Below are 19,187 nucleotides of genomic sequence, written 5' to 3' on the forward strand. Positions count from 1 at the left end.
CGCCTCGCCGTGAAGCGAGGCGGCGGGAAATGGCGGCGCGGTGGGCGGCGGCAGCGGGTGAGCCTGAGGGGATGGAGCCGGGGCGCGCGTTTTGGAGGGTCTCGCCTGCTTGTTCGTTGCTCACTGTGCTGTTTCCTTTCAGGCGGTGCCTGGGTGCGCGGTCTGTTCGGCTGGGCGCGGCTGGAGAGGTGAGTACGGCTCTGCTGGCGCCCTGGGTCGCTGTGCCCAGGCGCTCCCTGGGGCTGCGGGCCTGGCTCGCTTGGCTCGGCTGTGTTGACTTCTCACCCTGCCCCGGAGCTGCGGGTAACAGGTCGCGCTGTGCCTCCGTAGTGTCTTTCTGTGTACTTGGAGACTGCGGCGTGGTGGAGGTGTTTCCCGATTCCATACTGTCGGGCATCCGGGTTTTCTCTGCCTCTGCGGTGCAGGTCACAGTAACACGGCACCTGTTGCTCCCCTCTGTGCTTTCCTCAGTCATTGCTTTTCTGTAATTGTTGGTCCTTCTCACTCTGGAGAAATGACAAAGTTGTGCTGGGGGAGTATGGGTCACTGTTGACTGTCTCCCTGGCCTCAGAAGAAAGGCTGATGCGGATTCTTAAAGTGCAGAGCTTTGGTCTCCTAGCCTGTGGAGGTAAATTGTAGAGACCTGCGTTACTGAAGGAATTAAAAATAGGCTTATGTTGCCTGTACTTTGCTTACTGCCTTGCAGTTGGACAGTTACGTGCTAATTGTTCGTTTTACTCAGTTCTTCCGGCCTGTATGTCTCCCACTTGCTGTTTATGCATGATTCTTTCAGAAAAAGTGCTCAGCTTTTTTCTTTCCTGTTCCCCTTACTTACCCGTATATAACGTCCTTTTGTTTGTTGCTTGTTAATGTTTTCTTTTGCTTACAATGTGTTCGTGTCCTCTTTCTTCTCCTAACGGTATGACAGAGTTGCTCCTCACATGAGGTTGACCTCATCGTGAGGTTGCTACTCTCATGACGTTAAGACAGAGGGAATGTAAGATTCCTTACTCTGCCAGATGTATTAATGTGTCTTGCTAATACCAGGAAGACAATATGTAGTTCACTGATGCTTAAGTTGTTAAATTGCAAAATGATATTCACATGCTTGCCAAATATTTTCCCGTATTAATTGATGATCTTATGTCTGGTGATAATGAATTGTCATCTTGATGAGTGAAATTTTTAAGTATTACTCAAATAAACTGGTTTTGGTAAATAGCTGAAAAAATATTCCCTAACTTTGAAGTTGTGTATTATGCTACTCCCTACCGATAGGATGTGAAAACTTTAAGGTGTACAATGCCCTCTTGAAACTAATCAACATGTTCTGTTTGGCAGTAATTTTTAAAATGCTTTGCACAGTTTGGCTACCTACATGGAGCTGTTCAAGCTGTAGTAAAACTCACAATATCTGGTCTTGAACTCATCTGTTTCTTGTAGTTATGAGAGGCTGCTCAGTGCTGCTTGATGTAGTCAGCAGGGGGCAAAATGTAGCCTGTTTTTTCTGAATCTGAGGTGAGCAAACTGACTGAAAACTACGAGGTTTTTTGCTATTTCTGTTTTATATTGACTTGATTGCATTTTGAAAGTAGCTTAGATTATCTTTCCTTTCAAATTTAAGAATGTTTATAAACTTCTGATACTCTGTTGATACTCAGTCCCTTGAAAAACTAGAAATTTTCACAGCTAACAATCTTGTTGGTAACAGTTAAATAAGTATTGGCTAGTTTTGGAAAAGATAAAAAATTACTCATGTGAGTAATGAACCTCACGTAAGAACAAAGATATGACTGTGTCTTTGTGTGATGATCCAGGGATGCTTAATATGGAGTTTCATGCTATATTAATGTCGCTTTTGGCTCGTAATTTGCTTTAGGAAGCCTGAGGCTTCTTATTGAAGTAAAAAGCCATTTCAATGTAAACCATAGAGGACTTGGTTAGTTTTATTTTGTGAGTAGTCAAGTGTGTTAGTTCTCTTTACCAAGACAGGTAAGTTCACAATTTTCTAGATAAACTGGGCAGGGGATAAAGAGCTCTTATGTTCAGCAAAACTGTAATCTTGTCTTGCAGGGGGCTAGCACCTGGTAGCCTTTTTCCTCTGTCATGCATCCACACAAGCACATCTCTGCAGTTTGGGAAGTGGGAGAAAAAGAACAGGGTTGTTTACCCGCCGCAGCTGCCTGGAGAACCTCGCAGACCAGCTGTAAGGATACACCTGTGAATTTCCTTACCTACTTATGTTTAGCAATTTCTGAACAGATTATCACTGTCTCTGGGTGACTTCACAAGGCACTAGTTTGATAGCTTATTCATCTGCTATTTAAGATTTTAGTCAGTTTGGTGTATTTATATTGTAGCAATTAACATTACTTTGAATGTTTTCCACCTCTAAATTATATTGGAGCTTCAAGTTGCTTGCAGCTGATCCCCTGTAATGTGATGCAAACTGCAAAGGTACCATCCTCTGTAGAAGTCTCTGAACTACAAGGAGGTAGAAATTACCAAGGATGTATCATTATACACTTGTTCTTTTTGTACCTTCTAGAGAAGAATGTAATTACATTGTTGCTTCTGAGTACAAAGATATAAATGTAACTTTCCTTGGGTAGTGGAACTAGTGGTGCCTGTTTGATGTAGGTACAATGGAGTGCACACTCTTAATTTCTTAATTTCTATGTGTTATAGATTCTCCGAGGTTTGATAATGTGTTGCCTCTTGCTGTGGCCTCCCCTTAATGAAACTATTCAGAGGTTGTTTTCTGTCATAGTGGCTGTTTGAAATGTTTAATATGGACTGAGAGGCTCTGAAGTTATGTGGGAGTCTAAGATGTGGCATATGATTGCAGGTTTTTTTTCTTAGGAAACCATTTTATTTGTGCTGTACAGTGGATTTGTTCCTTCATTATGTTGTACAATAACTTGTGTTTTACTAAGCCATAAACTGAAGCAAAGAATCTAAAATCCTTTTGTTACCTGTATGGTCAATGTAGGGCTGTCTGCTGGCCCTTCAAGACAACTTTTGGAGAAGTCAGCATGAGTAACGTGGTCGAGTTTTTTAAATGCGGTCATAACAGATTAGTTTTTGATATCAGCAGGTTTATGCCTGTTTTTTCCTCTCTCCTCATATTGATCATTTTATAACTGGGACGTACAGTTAAATGTGAACAGAAACAAGCCTCTTAATTTGTTGCATGTGAAAACTAAGTGTTTTGTATTTGATCACTGAAGGGACTAATCGGTGCCACTGTCTCTACAGCACAACCTCGAAGAGTTTTAGGTTAATTCTTCAGTACTTCCTCACTCTTGAGAACTGATATTTTGGAATTCTACTTTAGTAATAGTTCTTTGTTGGGAGATAATATGTTGTGGCCTCTTTACTGGTCAGAAAAGTAAAGTATTTGCATCTCAGAAGAATTAGGGGGGTTTTGGACATGTGCTTTTTTGGACTGTGAGCATTTTTTGCTTCTGTGAACCTTATGGCCTATGACATAGAAATATGTGCTGTGTACTGTGCTGACTCATGCAATGTATGTGAAAATGCAATTATTGACAAACTCACTTATTAAATTGTTTTTTCAGCTGTTCATAAAGAATGCCATCTCTTCCAAATTTGTGTTGATGTTAAAGTTTACTAGCTAGTTTTGGTCCCTGTTGGTACAGTAATAATGCTAAATAGGTCTTTGGAGACAGCTCTTCATGCCAGTCAAACTTGAAACCCTCTTCACTTCTGAAGAGCTAATTAAGTTAATTCTGATAATATTGTTTAGTTGCTATCCCAGTCAGTTGAATTAACAGCAGAGTAATATTTTTAAGACTGAATGAGCATATCAGTCTGCTTCAAAATGTGGGGTGGAGGAAAGGGAAAGATAATGAAAAATCTTCTGATTATCCTTTTCAGGGACTTTTGTCTATAAACTAATTCTCATAAGATTGTATTAAAATTTTTTGTATGCCAGCTACTTTTTTTTAATGCTTTCAGTTTTAAATGTGAAAGGTATGTCTGCTTTGCTATGTTCATGGCATAGTAGGGGAAGTCACACTTATTTTATTCCTAGTACAAAAATAGTTTGTGGAACAGATGATGTATGCTCCATTCTTGTTTTCACAGCAAAATTACTGATCCTCTAACTTCTTTTTTTTTGCACCTAGGAAATATATCATTGTCGGAGGGAAATAAAATATAGCAAAGATAAGATGTGGTATCTGGCAAAACTGGTAAGCAAAAAGTACTTTGTACTGTATTTGTTAGAATGCAAAATTTAATTACTGTATTTACCTTAATAGCCTAGTTCAATCATAGTCTAATCATCATCTTCATAAGAGTCCCGGGGAACAGCATGTGTCTGTGCAGGCAAACAGTTGTTCATAGTTTGGTTTAGCTGCTTTATCCTAGTATGTTCTCAAATGTGTATCCAGTATCATATGCAGATTATGCACTGTGGAAGAATTTTCGTGTTGGTTTCTGCCTAGCAGTAGATGGCAAGGGGAACTTTAATAGGTAGATATGGGCTGTTTTTTTTCTTTAAGAAAATAAAATGTTTTATCAAGATTTATTCAATATTTAGCTCAGAAGTTCTATAAGTAAGATATTACATTGAGGAAATGGTAATTAAGGAGACTAAAGTCTTGATTTGCTCTTTATAATGGCCAAATAATTTAAACACTGTCTTCTGAATAAGAGAAGTATTTGTAATTACAGAAGTCAACTTTAACACTTTGATTGCAGATAAAAGGAATGTCCATTGATCAGGCTCTTGCTCAGTTGGAATTCAGTGATAAAAAGGGAGCAAAGGTGATCAAAGAGGTACGTAGTAGCATTCTTTAACACTCCTAGTTTCAAGAAAACTTTAAAATCAATACCTATCACCAGAAGTTTGGAGATGTTTCTATTTCTATGTTTTTCTATGCTTCTGTTAAGCCTGTTGAGAGCACATTCAAACAGCGTATTTTTGTACCAGTCATGTAATGTGACTTATGGACATGCCAAGGTCACTTGTGCTGGCTGTCGTAATTTATTATCGTTACAAGTTAAATGTGGGTACCCTCTCTAACAGTGCTTCGTGTTAAGTCCATGGTAGATAAAGTAGAATCCGTGTCTCTAACAGCTGCTACATCTATGTGCTTTGGTTCTTAAAATTGTAAGAGATGAAGGATATCATCAGGGAGGGGACTGAGTTCTGTAAAAGCTTGAAAGCTTTTCGTACACTGTAGTTATTAGGAGTCTCAAATTTCTCATTTTCTTAGCCAGAGCATTGATTTCTGGCATAATAATGACAAAGTATCCTGTATTAGCTGAAAATACTGAATAGCCTAAATTCATTTTGCACACCTTGGAACTGGTTTTAACTCTGATACCTATTTACACAAAGGTCTGTGGATGGAAGGGTGACAAATGCTGGTGAGAACCATCTTTTCCACTTCTTTTCCTCTCAAAAAATGTAATAAAGCTTTTTCATCTGTACACAAAGAACATACTTGTTAAGACAAACATATTTTACATAATTCTGATTTCTATAAAATACTTTTTCAGTAACTGACTAACACTTGCAATTTCCTCCATGTTATGTAGAAATAAGAAATAACATTGTTTCAATTCCTACTCAGTATTTCTGCTTCTTTTCCTCGTGTTACAGGTTCTCTTAGAAGCGCAGGAAATGGCAGTAAGAAATCACAATGTGGAATTCAAATCGAATTTACATATAGGTACATTTTTTTCCTTATTCTAGTGCAGAAGAATGTCATCCAACCTATGAAAAGGTTTTGTCCTTAATAAGGTTTTGTTGCTTCAAATCAGCAGAAACGGATAGTTTCTAATAAGGTTATCTTTACCAAAACATAAAAGGCATGTGCTTCCAACTTGTAGCACAACTGAAGTTAGTGTGGTGGTTGAGCCTTCAGCCATCATCAGTTTGTTATAGTTAGTGTCTGACTGGTGTTCTTGTGGCATCTGCTAGATGCATTGAAAGTGGAATTTCTGCTCCCTGTGTGAACAGAAAGTCCTGCAGAGGAAGATGTTTGACATGATTATGAAAGACTAGACAACATGAAGCAAACTGTTACTGCTTTTTAATATTGCCAGTGAACATAGATGCTGGAAGCTTTGTCCGTGACTAGTACTACTAGCTTTGTAGGATTGGAATCTAAACTTCTGTAAGAAACAGCGTAAAAGTAAATAAATATTTACAGTAATCTTCTTAATGAAAAGGCTTTGTTATAGATGATTACAGGATAAGCTTGTAATAACTACACTTTCCTGCCTAGAAAAATGTTAGAGAAATGTTTACTTATAGTTGTTTTTAGGACCAAATTAAAAAATTCTCATTTTGCCAAATATGGTATAAATGTTAGTAAGCTGACCTCATAAGCTTAAAGTAACGTGGATTGTAGAGCACATTTGATTAAGAATTCTTTGGAACCTTCCAGGCCTCCGCCGTAAGAAGGTTTATCTGCTAATGCAGGACTGGATGTGTAGATAACGAAAATACCTATGATGAGTGCAATAAAGGGAGAAAGGAGGGAAAATGTAGTCTATAAGACTTCTACCAAAATTCATGAGACAAACTACTGAAAAGCAGTGGAATTAATACCACCTTCAGAAGAGCTATATAATCTAGTAAGTGCTCAGTGTAGCTTCCTTTGGATTTGTCCGTTACTGCATATTTATCTTTGCATGCATGATTTCTAAATTCACCTTTTTGGTGCTCCTGAAGAGTGTTAATCAACTCACAGGTTCCTCTATAGCAGTAATCTGCTAAATGGAATAGAAGAAAGATGGAGAGAATCCCAAGTAGAATTAACTCTTCATATGCAGTCATGAAAAATACACTAGCAAGGCAGTGTTTCAGTTGCAGATGCGTAGTAGTTTATTCTTGACTGAATGGTCTTCTTCCCCCCCCCCCCCCGCCTTTTTCCTTCAGCTGTGTCAATGACGGGCAGAGGCAGCTATGTGAAACGGATTCGTTACCATGGCAAAGGCATGTTTGGCATCATGAAAATCTCCAGGTGCCATTACTTTGTGAAGTTGGTGGAAGGTCCTCCTCCTCCTCCAGAGCCACCAAGGACTGGTTTTGACCAAGCAAAAGAATACGTGCAGCAGCTGCGAAGCAGAACCCTTGTTAATACACTGTGACAAACTTTTGTGACTACATAGGTATTTCTTGTTTGACAATGTAATTATATAAAAGAATAATTAAAAATATTGTTTTAGTTATATCTTTGGTGCTGCTGGAGCTGGATGATGCAAAAATGATGATCTTTTTTTTCTTATTTGTCAAGCCATAGGTATGGAAAAATCTTGGAAAAGCAGCAACAGATGTTGCTTTTTCTGAGTTACTTGGAACACAGCATTCAAGATTTACCCTGGACTATCAAGTCTAGAACATACACTGCTGTTACAAAGCTTGTAAGGAACTGTGGTTGTCCTCAAATTCACACACCTGTCTCTGTTATGTGTGGTTGGGTTTTTTTATTGTAAAAACACATGCTTGACAGTCACATTGCAAGATTAAAGGACTGAAATTACTAAAATTTGACATCTTAAAATAGCTACAACAGTGGAAAAAAACCAAGTAACAATAATAGTTGAGGTTATCAGGCATCTATTTGTGGTTTCTTTAAAATCTGGACTCTAATGATCTTTCTTTACAGCCTCTGTTGTGCATCTTGGGCATTGTGTCTGGGAGTGAGGAGTGAAACAATCATTTAGAGTTCAGGTTTTGACAGAGTCAGTAGGTGGCAATGTTTAGTGTGTCAGAGAGGGAAGTGGCAATGAAAGCTTACAGCATATTGAAACTCTGTTTTTGATTCTGACCATGGCATTAATAGTCTGGTATGTGCATGGAGTTCAGACTGTTCTCTGTGGAAACTCTGTATGAGTTACAGGCACAATATGGAGAAAAGCTTGTCTTAGTGAAGAGTGAACTAATTATTCTGCACTGTCTGGAAACAAATTGCTTTTGTAATGTTGAGGCAAGTAAAATGCTCTGTGGACTTAATATGGAATGGCTTGTTGCATATACAAACTGGGCTTTCAGTTCTTTGAAAATGATCCCATTTTATCATGACTTCTTTGAAGAGAAAAAGACTGAGGTCAGTAGGGGAAATCTTATTTCACCCAGTCAAATTTTCAACTCAGATGGCCAGAGATCAGCATAAAAAGAGAGTGAGTAGTTGCTTGTTTATGCAAATGTCTGATATTTAGAACCTTCTTTTTCCATTCTGGGAATATTAGAACGGGTGATAGATTGCTTACCTCATTTGGGTCTTCTTACCACACCAGCTAGTGGTAGCCTTTCTTACATGTGTTTACTTCAATCAGTACTTGAATGATGGCAAAGGGACAATTCCTATAAGGAAACAGATTATCTTTGTCTTAATGAAGGTGTCATACAGCTGTTTCTTCTGGCTACCAAAGAAAGGGTCTCATGATGTTAGAGACTATTAGGGAATTGTGAAGTTACACAAGTATGTGCATAGCTCAGTACCATTAATGGGTGCTTAATTGCAGTCTGTTTTTCTGCAGTGCACTTACAGACACATTACTTGCTTTAAAGCCATGATTTCGTAACTTGTGTCTGAAAGATATGCTCCTGGTAAAGTACTCTATCTTTGTAGTCCCTGATGTGTGTTTGAATAACTGTTTCTGGTGTGCTATGACACAGCTGCGCTTTGCCAGCTGCCACAAAACTCTTTTTTGTCATGCTGAATTTCTTACAAGTTGTAGCAAATTTGAATGACTTAATCTTTCTTGGGGCCAGACATCTGGGATAAGACTAAGGAATTGCAAAATAATCCAAGCTTAATAAGCACTTATCATCTAAGCATATAAAACCTGGCTTCTAGATATTATATTCCAGTACCTATTTCTCCTCCATGCTCTAGGTTTTGCTTCGGATCCCTTCTGGACCTCTGGACAAGGTTGAATCCTTATATAACTTTATTCTAGTTACAAATCTGCAGACATGGAGAGAAGCGAGAGTGTGACTGATCTTTTCCAGCTTCTTTATGGTGCAGTAGGTGGCCCTGACACTACTTTAAACAAACAGACTTGGGCTTTAAAAATGTTTCAGTCAAGAAGCAAGGTTGTTACTTGTCATGTTTTCTTTCTCAAAACCGTAAGTGGGAAGACTCTTTTTTTGACATGCTTTTCAGCATTCCTCTTATTCCTTAGTACTCTTTTCTGCTGCCTTAAAGATGCGTAACTCAAGGTGGATCCTCATAGTGTTGGCAAAGGAAACAGGCGCGGCTGTGGAGCAACAGTACAACGGTGGGAGGGTTGGTGAGATGGGCTTGAACTGGTTTGATTCCTTTCTGTCACTGGTAGGACAGTAACAGTATCTGAAGTGGTTTCTGTGGTAGGGTGCATCAGAACACTGGTATGGGAACCTGCCTGAACCTTTTTAAAATTCAGTAAGATCTAGTGATAAAACTCCGTACTGTCAAGTTTTATATACAGATAAAATTGGGGGGGGGTTTATTCTACTGTGCTTTCTTGGTAATTAGTGCACCTGCACCTCAGATATTTGATATGGTTTCAGACAGGAAATTCCATGCTAATTGCAACAAGTCTTTAGTAGAAGATCATAATTTATTACTGTGACCTCCAGTAAAAGAACATTCTTAAATGAGCTATCACCAGAAGGGAGGGAGAGAGGCACCTAGGCCTCTACTTGATGCTAATTTTATTAGTAACATCTGGGGGCACTGCAAACTCACCGCTTGTGTGTATGTATGTGCTGACATTACAGAAACTGGAGAAGGAGCAAGTATGCATGAAGGTGTAGTAAGGCTTCAGGGGAATCTGAAGAGAGCAGAACTGTGAGCTGTGCTCTGCAGTGTGAGATTTAATTGAGGAAAACTTAAAAACCTGATGTTGGGCTTGTTCATAAGCATTTTAAAGTATCCAGTGAGAAAGTCAAAGGACTTTCTTTTGTTAGACAGCCTGATGTCTTTTTGGATGTGTGAATGTTTTTTCCTTTTCAAAACTCCTGGGCAGTTATTGAGAGGATAGTTCATCAAAGACAGAGTAAAGAAGACTCATGAATATAGTTATAAAGTGATCATCAGCCTCTTTAACAACATGGAAGATAAATGTGTGATAGACAATGACTGGGCAGTTCTGAGTTAGGGACCTCTGATTCTGCTCAGGTCTGTACTGGAAACTGCTGTTGTGAGGTGGACTGCACTGGGGCTCGGGTGGTGCCTGGGCACAGACAGGCCTGTTCTGCCCAGTGCTTCCACTGTGTTGCTGTACCTGGCATGAACTCGACAAGACCAAGGGCATGCAGTGCAAATCTTCTGATTACTCCTGTTTGTCCAAGTGAGAGGTGTGTAACAGTACATTGTGGAATTGCTTGGGGAAATCTTTCAGTCACTGGAGTGAAGGATCAGTAAGAATCACTGTTTGCTTTCTGCCAGTCCCTATGAAAATCCACTGCTGGGATGTTGGAAAGTCATTTGCAAACAGAATTCTTCTTTAGATAGAAATAAGGTTACTCCTAATATCCTCAATGAACCATAGAAACAAAGTGTGACATTCTTCACTGTATGAGCTATAGCCCTGCTGAAAATGCCCCTATTTCTAGCTTTTCAAAGAACAAGCCTTTATCGCTGAATGACATCTATCCAGCTGCAGTTCAGCCATGTAATTTAAAATAGTTACTAATTAAACAAAATAAGAGACTGTAATAACAATAATAATTACACAAGTTACTGTTTGCTGGAGCCTTACCTAGGGAAAATAACTTGAAAGGAGGGGAAAGTTTCAAGAACTGACTTGCGAGTACTTAAACTGAAGTAAGGAACAAGAGATCTCTTGGGACTAGTCAGCAAATGCAGAACTAATTTTGTATTTGCTCTAACATCAACACTTCTTGTTTCAAGGAAGTTGTATGCTAATACAGAGGGCAGGCTGCCATTGAAGAGAACGAGCCAAGGAGAGTGTAACTTTACATCGGGCAAATTAGGCATCCACCTCAGAGTATTAGCTGAAGAAGTTAATCTGAAAGTATGTGTTAGGCTTGAACAGAGCATTATTGAAACTAAAGATAAAACGTGGGTCAGAGCATCTGAATAATTATTACATCTGTGGATGCTACTTCTGTGTATTGCACAGTAGTACAGCCATCAAGTGTTGTGTGGTAAAACTAATTTGTCCTATGATCCTAGATTCACTCCCTTTTTCTCTCCTCCAAAAAGAATGAAATGGAGGATTAAACCATATTTGTATGCATATGATATCTTTATTTTAAATTAGCTTGGAGTTGGGACCATTGTTCCAACTGCATCAAGCCACCTGTGTCTCTGTCTAACAGTACTGGAAACCCAGCCACCTCTCTGGTAGCCTGTACAGGTGCTATGCTGCTCTTCCTGTCAAAACTTCTTACAAAGCCCAGCCCGAGCCTCCCAAGCTGTACTCTGTTGTCCTTGTCCTTTGTTCTATTGCCTGGTGCTACCAAGAAGTGGTTGATTATCACATTGCAACTGTCCCGTTGCTATCAGATTACCCTGCTAACTACCTTTTAGGCAGGATGAAGAAGCCCAGCTTCAACCTTTCATAAATCTAGTTCTCAAGCCCTTGTGCTGTATCCTTTCGGTTCCCTGTCTCTTTTGCAGTGGGGGGACCTAAAACCAGACTTGGTGTTCCAGGTACAGATTCACCAGTGCTGATGAGAGGGAGGTAATTCCCTCTGGTCATCTGGACATGTTTTTAATGGAGCCATTAATTTTAATATTAATTTATTCTTTTTAATAGAAAAGTTGCAAACAGCTTTCTGAATTCTGTTATTAATTAAACTCTTAGGCTAGCTAAGAGTGGAGTAAGGGCGTTTGTACATGCGATTGTGGTAAACTCCATCAACGTATGCAGCTAAGAAGCAATGAAATGTGTCTACATCTCTCCTATTGATTATCTCCTTCAGAGCAAGACAAACATAGGTCCTTACTGTATTCTGGCCATGTAAATTAAAACTTCAGATGAAAACAGAGTGGACTGTGATGTGCACTGCACTAGGCCATTAAAGGATTGTTTTTCAAAACCAGTTCTAGGTGGCCCGGATTCTTCTTGCCTTTTTTCCCCATTTAAAATTCCCAATAGTGCATTAAGATAAAGTCAGTAGTTAGTAAATTTTCCCCTGTGTAGTTTATGAGCTCAAGGTTATGGGCTAGAACAAGTAGTGTCATGCTATAAATCAGGTGTAATGGAACCGCTTGAGAGAACTTACAGAAGTCCTACTTCCCCTCACACAGTGTGCATTCTAAAACTCTGAAGATAGAGTTGGCACATACCAGAAACCCCCACAAATGGCTGATCAAGTCATTAATAATGAGCCTTGTCCTGCTATTTTCTCTCTTCTGGAATTTGAATTCCCTGAATCATTCCAGTACAGCAAGGTGTACTGGAAAATTCTTAATAGGGCTGTAAATTGGAAGACGGAACTTTTCACCAGAAAGGGGATGTAGCTGAACCCTGCTGTGGTGCAGAATGGAGTTAGGATATCTGCCTTGTGGTAGTTCTCCTTCCAGCAATCAAATGCCTTTTGTCAATGTGTGGTATCATAATATAGCTTTCAGCTATTCCTAATGGCTCTGGTTCTCTCCACTGGCTTAAAAAGTAATTTTCTGTTTCTTTCAGGCCTGAAATGTGTCACTAATTCAGTGAGTATGGATGTTGGACGGTCTGAAGAAGAACTTGCCTGCACAAGCAGAGGAAGGCAGTCCTGGGATAGCAGCCAGGGTCCTCCCAGCAGGACTGGCCTCAGGGTTTTACTCAGGTTAATATTGTGGCTGAAGGTTGCCTGGATGGGTTCACATTCTGTCAGCTCAGAGCACAGGCTGAAGCAATGAACTGTGCTATGACAGAGGTGCCCTGAGTTGGAGCCTGTAATGTGGTACTTGTGAGAAAAAGACAAGCTGGAGATACTGATCCTTGGGCTAGAAATAGTCACCTGGGATGACTTCTATGTAGAGCTTATATTACAGCAGTGGAAGAACTATGTTATGATAATACATCCATGCACATGCTCTAGCTATTTTTTGTAAATACTGGAGATCCCTGTAGGTAGCAACCTCTTAAATAACACTGTTGCTAGGTTTCCTCCTGAGTGTGCCCAGGGCCTTACGTAAAGGTAGAAATGTGGTTGCAGACAGTTGAATGAGGGAAGACAGATGGCACCTTCTTGACCAAGACATATCGAGAAATTTGAGTGTGAAACAACTGCCCTTAGGAGAAGGTGATTTCTAAAATCAGTGAAGGGATGGGACAAAATGATTTGGAACTTGAATTTACTTTGGGCTGACTGGAGTCAAGAGTAAGGGTCAGAAGTCTGATGCAGTTACACCTCTCTTACCTGTAAAAGTCAGTGAAAATTCTGTCTGAGATCAAGGCAATCCCAACTAAACTATTGGCTAAGTAGCTAGAAATGCCTGGGTTTGTGTCTAGTATGTCACACTTCAGCACAGAGATTCCCACCTGTTCTCATCAATTCCTAGGTGTTTCAAAGATACTTTTGATTTTGTTCTTATTATCTGTCTCTTTAGGGGGCCTGTGCTCACTACTTTTGAGGGGGATGGGGGCTTGCAAAGCAATCTTCATCTCCATCGGTCCTGATGCTGGATATACCTGTCTTTTTGAAGGTTTTCAGAGTGTGCTGGGAATGCATTTCTCTTCCTAGTGTTGAGAGATTTATTTTTTTAATGGGTATTTGTTTTATCTATCACGTGATAGATTTATTCACTTGATAATCTTAATCTCACGGCAACGCAGGCAATCTTCTCGTGTCCTGATCTAGCATGCAGTGATTTTATTCATTTAACAGTTTGGCTTTTGGATCAGATAGCCATTAGAGATAAATCCTGCAGTGTGCTGAGTATGCTTAACATCACTGGAACTGAGAGCAGCAGTAACCTGCAGGGAGCCTGCAGCATCTTTCAGGATTATGCTCTTGAAAGCTTTCTTTACACTTAAGTATATGAATAAGTTACTATGTGGTGCATGTCTTTCCTTCCTAGACCATATCCTTCTTTAATATGATTTCGTGCTGATAAGTGAGACTTCTTGATGAAATTTTTGCAATGACTGTTTGTTCTCAGTTAACCACTGTTGGGTCTCCTAGGAGTTCTTTTCAACGTCCATCTTCTCTGATACAAAACAAAGACATCCTTCCTTCTTTAAGGTGTGTTTTGTTAAAGTTAGTTGGAAAATGAGGGGGGAAAAGCAACCAAAAATACTTTAATGAAGTGACACTTCTACCCCACTCCAGCACAGTACAATAAATTCAGTATCATTGTCTCTGAACATAAGACATTAACATTTCTTTCTATCTACATCAGGAAAAAAAACCCAGGTCTCTTGTTCTCAGACACAGAAGCTTCCAGTTTACTACTTTTTTAGAAAAATAATTCAAATCTTTTATCAGACAGTATAGCATCTTCATTTCTCAAAAGTGGGTTTCAGATGTTGTATTTGTTCCTGATAGCAATCATGGGGGACAAAATACTAGGTTTCAAAAAGAGGCTAATAATGAATTTCCCCAATATGGTTCCTGGGATAGCAGGGGAATAGGGTGATGACCCAGGGGTGCATCACATACTTAGAAGGTGAAATGCAACAGCAGCCCCAGCAGTAGACAGTTCCTTGGCACAGCTGCAATTCTGGCAAGCCAACACATTCATGGCACTGTCAGCGTAAACATTTTGTGGCAACTGTGCAAAGCAGGCAGCCAATTGTTTTACTAATGATTGCTTCTCAGTGTTCTCTTCCTTCATCTGCCCTAGAGAGGAAAACTTTCTCCCCTGTACTTTAGCCTCTTGGATAGTGGTTTCTTTCTGTAAAAATGCAGTGCTAATAGCAGTAGCCTGTGCTGTGTTAGCTGTGTGGGATTTGGCTATGTAATTACATTCCTCCTTTAAGTTCCCTCCTTTTTCAGACTTTATTTGTAGATCCTGTCTGTGTGATAGCTGTAGCAGGGGTAGCCTGAGATCTTGCATCACTGCTGACTCCTCTCTGAGCTTTTCAGCTGCTTCCTGTTAACCAACATGATAGAAGAGTTAATGCTTCCGAAGCATTTCTAAAATTCTCCTTGTGAGGTGCTCAGTGAGGACTTGGCATAAGTGGGTGGTGACCTCCTGCTGACTCATTTGCACAGCTGGTCCAGGTTGACTCCAGTAGTTTCAACTGAGGAACATAAAAAAAAAACAGTTTGTGTGCCCATTAAGTTCTCAGAATACTCAGGCCCATGGGGAAGTTTAGGGCTATAACACTGTATATATGCAAACACAAAGAAAGGAAATGTTTGGTACAATATGTGGGTACGTCAGGGACAGGGTGGTAATTCTTCCAGCTTGAAGGTAGGTTCTTGACTCAGTGAGCTGAAGGTTAGTTGTTATGCTCTAAATGGGAGTAGCATGGCAAGAATCCCGACTTAAAAAATTGGTTTTGGAAGCCCACGGTTCATCTCTATGTTTAGTGAATCCTGTAGGATAAATCTGAGTGTTTTAAGTTGTGCTAAATTAACTCAGCCAGTTTCTGGGTAGCAGTTACCTACTAGAAATGAATCCTAGCTTCCTTAGCAGTTAGTACTGTTGTCTTAAGAGAATCTTGGAAGATTTCTGGGCAATATGAGCATGGCAACACTCTGGCCTTAATTCTGATAAACAACAATGATAAATACAAACTGAGCTCTGTCCTGCTGGTACTAGATTGCTACCAGCCTCTGAGCTACCTAGATTAAAGCTAGCTGGAGTGTTCAACAGTGGAAAGGTAACTTCAGATACTGTCCTCCTCCACCAGTTTTAAAAGGAGAGGGGTGTAGCTTCCTAATTGAAGGCTATCCTCTACCTCACCACTGTTGTCAGCTATGGAATCCAATACAGCACTTTCATCTAGTGACAGTGATGAAGTGGTTATTAAATGCAATAGAAATCATTCAGGCCCCTTTTGATTAAAAGCTTTGCTGTTATCTCTGGCTTGTTGTGTTCTTGGAAAAGAGCTCAGCAGAAATACAGAACTGGGGAGAGAAATGCTCCCCCTTTGTTGTTTTTGGGGGGACAGGGCTTTCAGGCACATAGAGGTAGGTATTTGCATCTAAAGCAAAGGGTTGATATATTATCATCTAATCTTAATCTTGAGAGTTTAGGGTACCCCCCACCTTGGGCACAAGGCTTTTGAGTAATGATCCAAGTGGATTAAACTGTGTGGAAATGTCATCTTTTGGGTACTCATCATGGTTATTTCTCAAGTGTTTGGTGCTTTATTCCATTACTTTGCATATAACACATGCCAGAGAAAGAGTGTGAAAAAATGTCAGCACACTTCTATTAGCCAGCTCTTTTGAATACAAACATAAAATATTAATTTAAATCAACTGAAAGGCATTAAAAACTTGATGTACTCTTTGCCCCAGAAGTACTCTGCTGATAAGAAACAAATTAAAAATGCAGTTTTCAAATAGCAAAAATGCTGCATATTTCAAATGAAGTTGGTCTTTTTATGGGTAGTGTTTTGGACTAAAAAAATAATATTAAATGCACATAAACATGATTACTGTAAATGGTGAAGACATCAAAGTTTGGCATCAAAGTTAAATGAAAGCACTTGGAAGTCTGTTTGTTTGATCTGTACATGAATAAGCTTAAAAAGAAGCCAGGGCCCTTTTACACAGCCAGAACTGGGTAGCCAGTTCAAATTCCCCTGCATCCCAGGGATTCCCAAACTAGGTTAGATCCAAACATGGTCATTATTTTTTGTTGTTTTTTTTTTTCATGTTAGCCTGGCATGCTTCTATGCCAGTGCATTGGGGAAAATGGCAGAAGACACAAGTCATAGGCTCTTATAAAATGCCTTTGAGTTCGTATGGAGAGTGGACAAACTCTAGGACACTGAAATAAAAGCCTCTTTTCTAGTTTTGCAATGAGAACTATCACAATGCAGGTAAATTGATGAATCCTTAACCTTGTTGAAGCCAAGGCTTGTATAGTTAACTGTAGTCATCTTGGTTGTGTTTCACCACCAAACATCCATTCCTGGGTTGACAAGAAGGTGTGAATTAGAAATATGGGTCAAAGCTGTTAATTTAAATCAGCTAAGGGTCTGCTACAGACTGAGCCACACTTAACATTCAATTAATTTCAGTTCACTCTTATGAAAAAAAAACAAAAAACAAACCAACCAAAACACAAACAAACTTGAGATGTGGAATCTGTAAGAAAAAAATGGAACTTGAATTCTTTAATGCCTTTTACCCAAACACCCACTGTGCTTTACAGTGATTAACTCTTACAGGAATCTGCATGGTGCTGAGGAATTACTCTATGCTCGGGGAACTCTTTTAGTATAGTGCAAATGTAAGACCTTTATCTCCAGAGAGCCAAGCTTCAGTTCATTTAGTTTCAGAGCTGGAAGTTGTAAGCAACTAGAAGCAAGACTTCAAAGAAAACCACTTTGGCTCCCATGACTTCTGTTTAGTGGCCCAAACCTTTTGGGATCAATGGACTTTCAACACTGAAGGGTGCATGACAGGCAATAAAACATGCTCTCAAATACACTACAAATTTATCCTGCTTCATTTGGCCTCTAATCACAGCCTCTCTGAGCACAGACCTTTTACCAGTAACCGAAGCTGGAGCTGCGTATGCCTCTCTGCTCCAGAGGAAGATGTTCTGTTTTGAAGAGCCGCTTGAAAAGCCATACTGTACCTGACACAGAAGATGCTGCTGCTTCACCCTGGCCTCTGTTTATAGCCCTGGAGTTAAATGTATGTCCTCCCCAGGGAGGCAGACTATCTCAGAGGATGCACATCCAAGCCTGTGCCTTTGGAGATGATGATTTCAAGGCCTGTATGAGGTCACTGCAGGGCAACCAGCAAGGCAAGTCTTAGTGGAGGACTTGCCCTTCAAAAATTCAGCCACAGCCTCCGGGTGTGTGCCTCTGACTTATAAAGGTATTATTTTTCCCTGCTGAGAAAGTCAAAATTGTCCTCCCCTAGTGTTCTCTTCCATTAAACAGTCCTACAACACATGTCCCCAAAACCAAATAATTATCTTGTTAAGATGGGGTTTCTTTTTCCTCCTGGGAAACTTCCCCAGTCAATTGCTAGAAGGAGAAACCTAAAGTCTCTGGATCACTTTTCCAATTACTTACTGTGAGTGGGAGTGCAGGAAAGATGGTCTTTATGAAAATAGCTATTTTTTTAAGTGAGAGAAATAATAAAAAACCTCCACTGGAATGAAAATACAGCCAGCATCCTCCTGGAGGGGTGGCAGCTGAGGTGGCAGGCTGCAATTTGGCACTGCAGTCTGCTCTTCAGGCAACACGCTGCTTTTTAAGTGGTGAGCCCAAATTTCATTGGAGTCCCTTGAGAAGATGGCTGTGCTTGCTGGGGTGGGTGGTAGGGAGGTGGACAATCCCCTGTTGCAGCATGATGCTGAGGCCGCTGGGCTTACCTTCTCTGGAGGCGTAAATCAGCTTTTCCACCTGCTTTCCCTGGCTCTTGCAGGTGTGTTTATTGTAGCTGCCGCTTAACAACATCTGGTTTATTTTAATTGTGTACAGGCTACTGTATTCTCCATTGCTTCCATTTAGTGCTAAGCTGAATTTCATGGGGGCCTGCAAAGCATCCCGAGGGAGGGCTGAAGGAAGGAGGCTGCAGAAACGGACGGTGTTGGTATGTCACTGTGCTTAAAGTAAAAACAGCCTTGGCAGAGAAGTGGATAGCAGGCTATTGGTGCGTGGCAAGCTGCTTTTCAGGTATGAAATTAGCTTGGAAATTCAGATGGTTCTGCTTTGTGGACAAGAGGAAAAACCAGGAAGACTCAATGTTATCGCCTACATCTCCCTTACCTGGGAGAGCTTCTCTGCAAGTGCAATAAATCCTGTTTCCTATGAATGCAAGAGAGCTCTTGAAATAATCTCATTTCAATCCCTCTTGTTATTTTTAATGGATTCCAGGATGAGCTGGTTGCTATGTATAGCTTTTTTACATACAAATTTGGGTTTGAACCCAGCTGAATATTCAGTCCAATTAAAAGCAAGGTCTCTGCTGAAACAAAGGCAAGGGGAAAAGTGAAGAAGGCTTACATGCAAATGAACGAAACAGCAAAAACAGGAGGACTGAATGTTTGTTATTCATACATATTCTTAGAGGTAATTATTGTGATTTTATTCCTAAAAACTGCCCGCTTTAAGAAGAA

At 40.0% G+C, this 19,187-nt stretch overlaps 1 protein-coding gene across 2 annotated transcripts; it reads left to right on the forward strand.

Moving 5' to 3' along the window:
* The first annotated feature begins 15 nt into the window (after positions 1-15).
* MRPL22 (mitochondrial ribosomal protein L22) lies at positions 16-16,205 on the forward strand. Of its 2 annotated transcripts, none has more exons than XM_033006182.2 (8): positions 16-57; positions 143-188; positions 2,074-2,206; positions 4,152-4,217; positions 4,729-4,806; positions 5,636-5,705; positions 6,920-7,152; positions 12,634-16,205. In XM_033006182.2, exons 1-7 carry the CDS (start codon positions 30-32, stop codon positions 7,129-7,131), a joined length of 633 nt encoding a protein of 210 aa, XP_032862073.1. In that variant the 5' UTR covers positions 16-29; the 3' UTR covers positions 7,132-7,152; positions 12,634-16,205. The 2 variants fall into 2 exon arrangements, with proteins under 2 accessions (XP_032862073.1, XP_032862072.1); XM_033006181.2 differs by lacking the exon at positions 12,634-16,205 and adding an exon at positions 7,278-7,996.
* Positions 16,206-19,187: the final 2,982 nt, after the last annotated feature.

The sequence above is a fragment of the Tyto alba genome, unplaced genomic scaffold (genome assembly GCF_018691265.1).
Source record: "Tyto alba isolate M040663 unplaced genomic scaffold, T.alba_DEE_v4.0 Super-Scaffold_17, whole genome shotgun sequence".
Taxonomy (NCBI): Eukaryota; Metazoa; Chordata; class Aves; order Strigiformes; family Tytonidae; genus Tyto; species Tyto alba.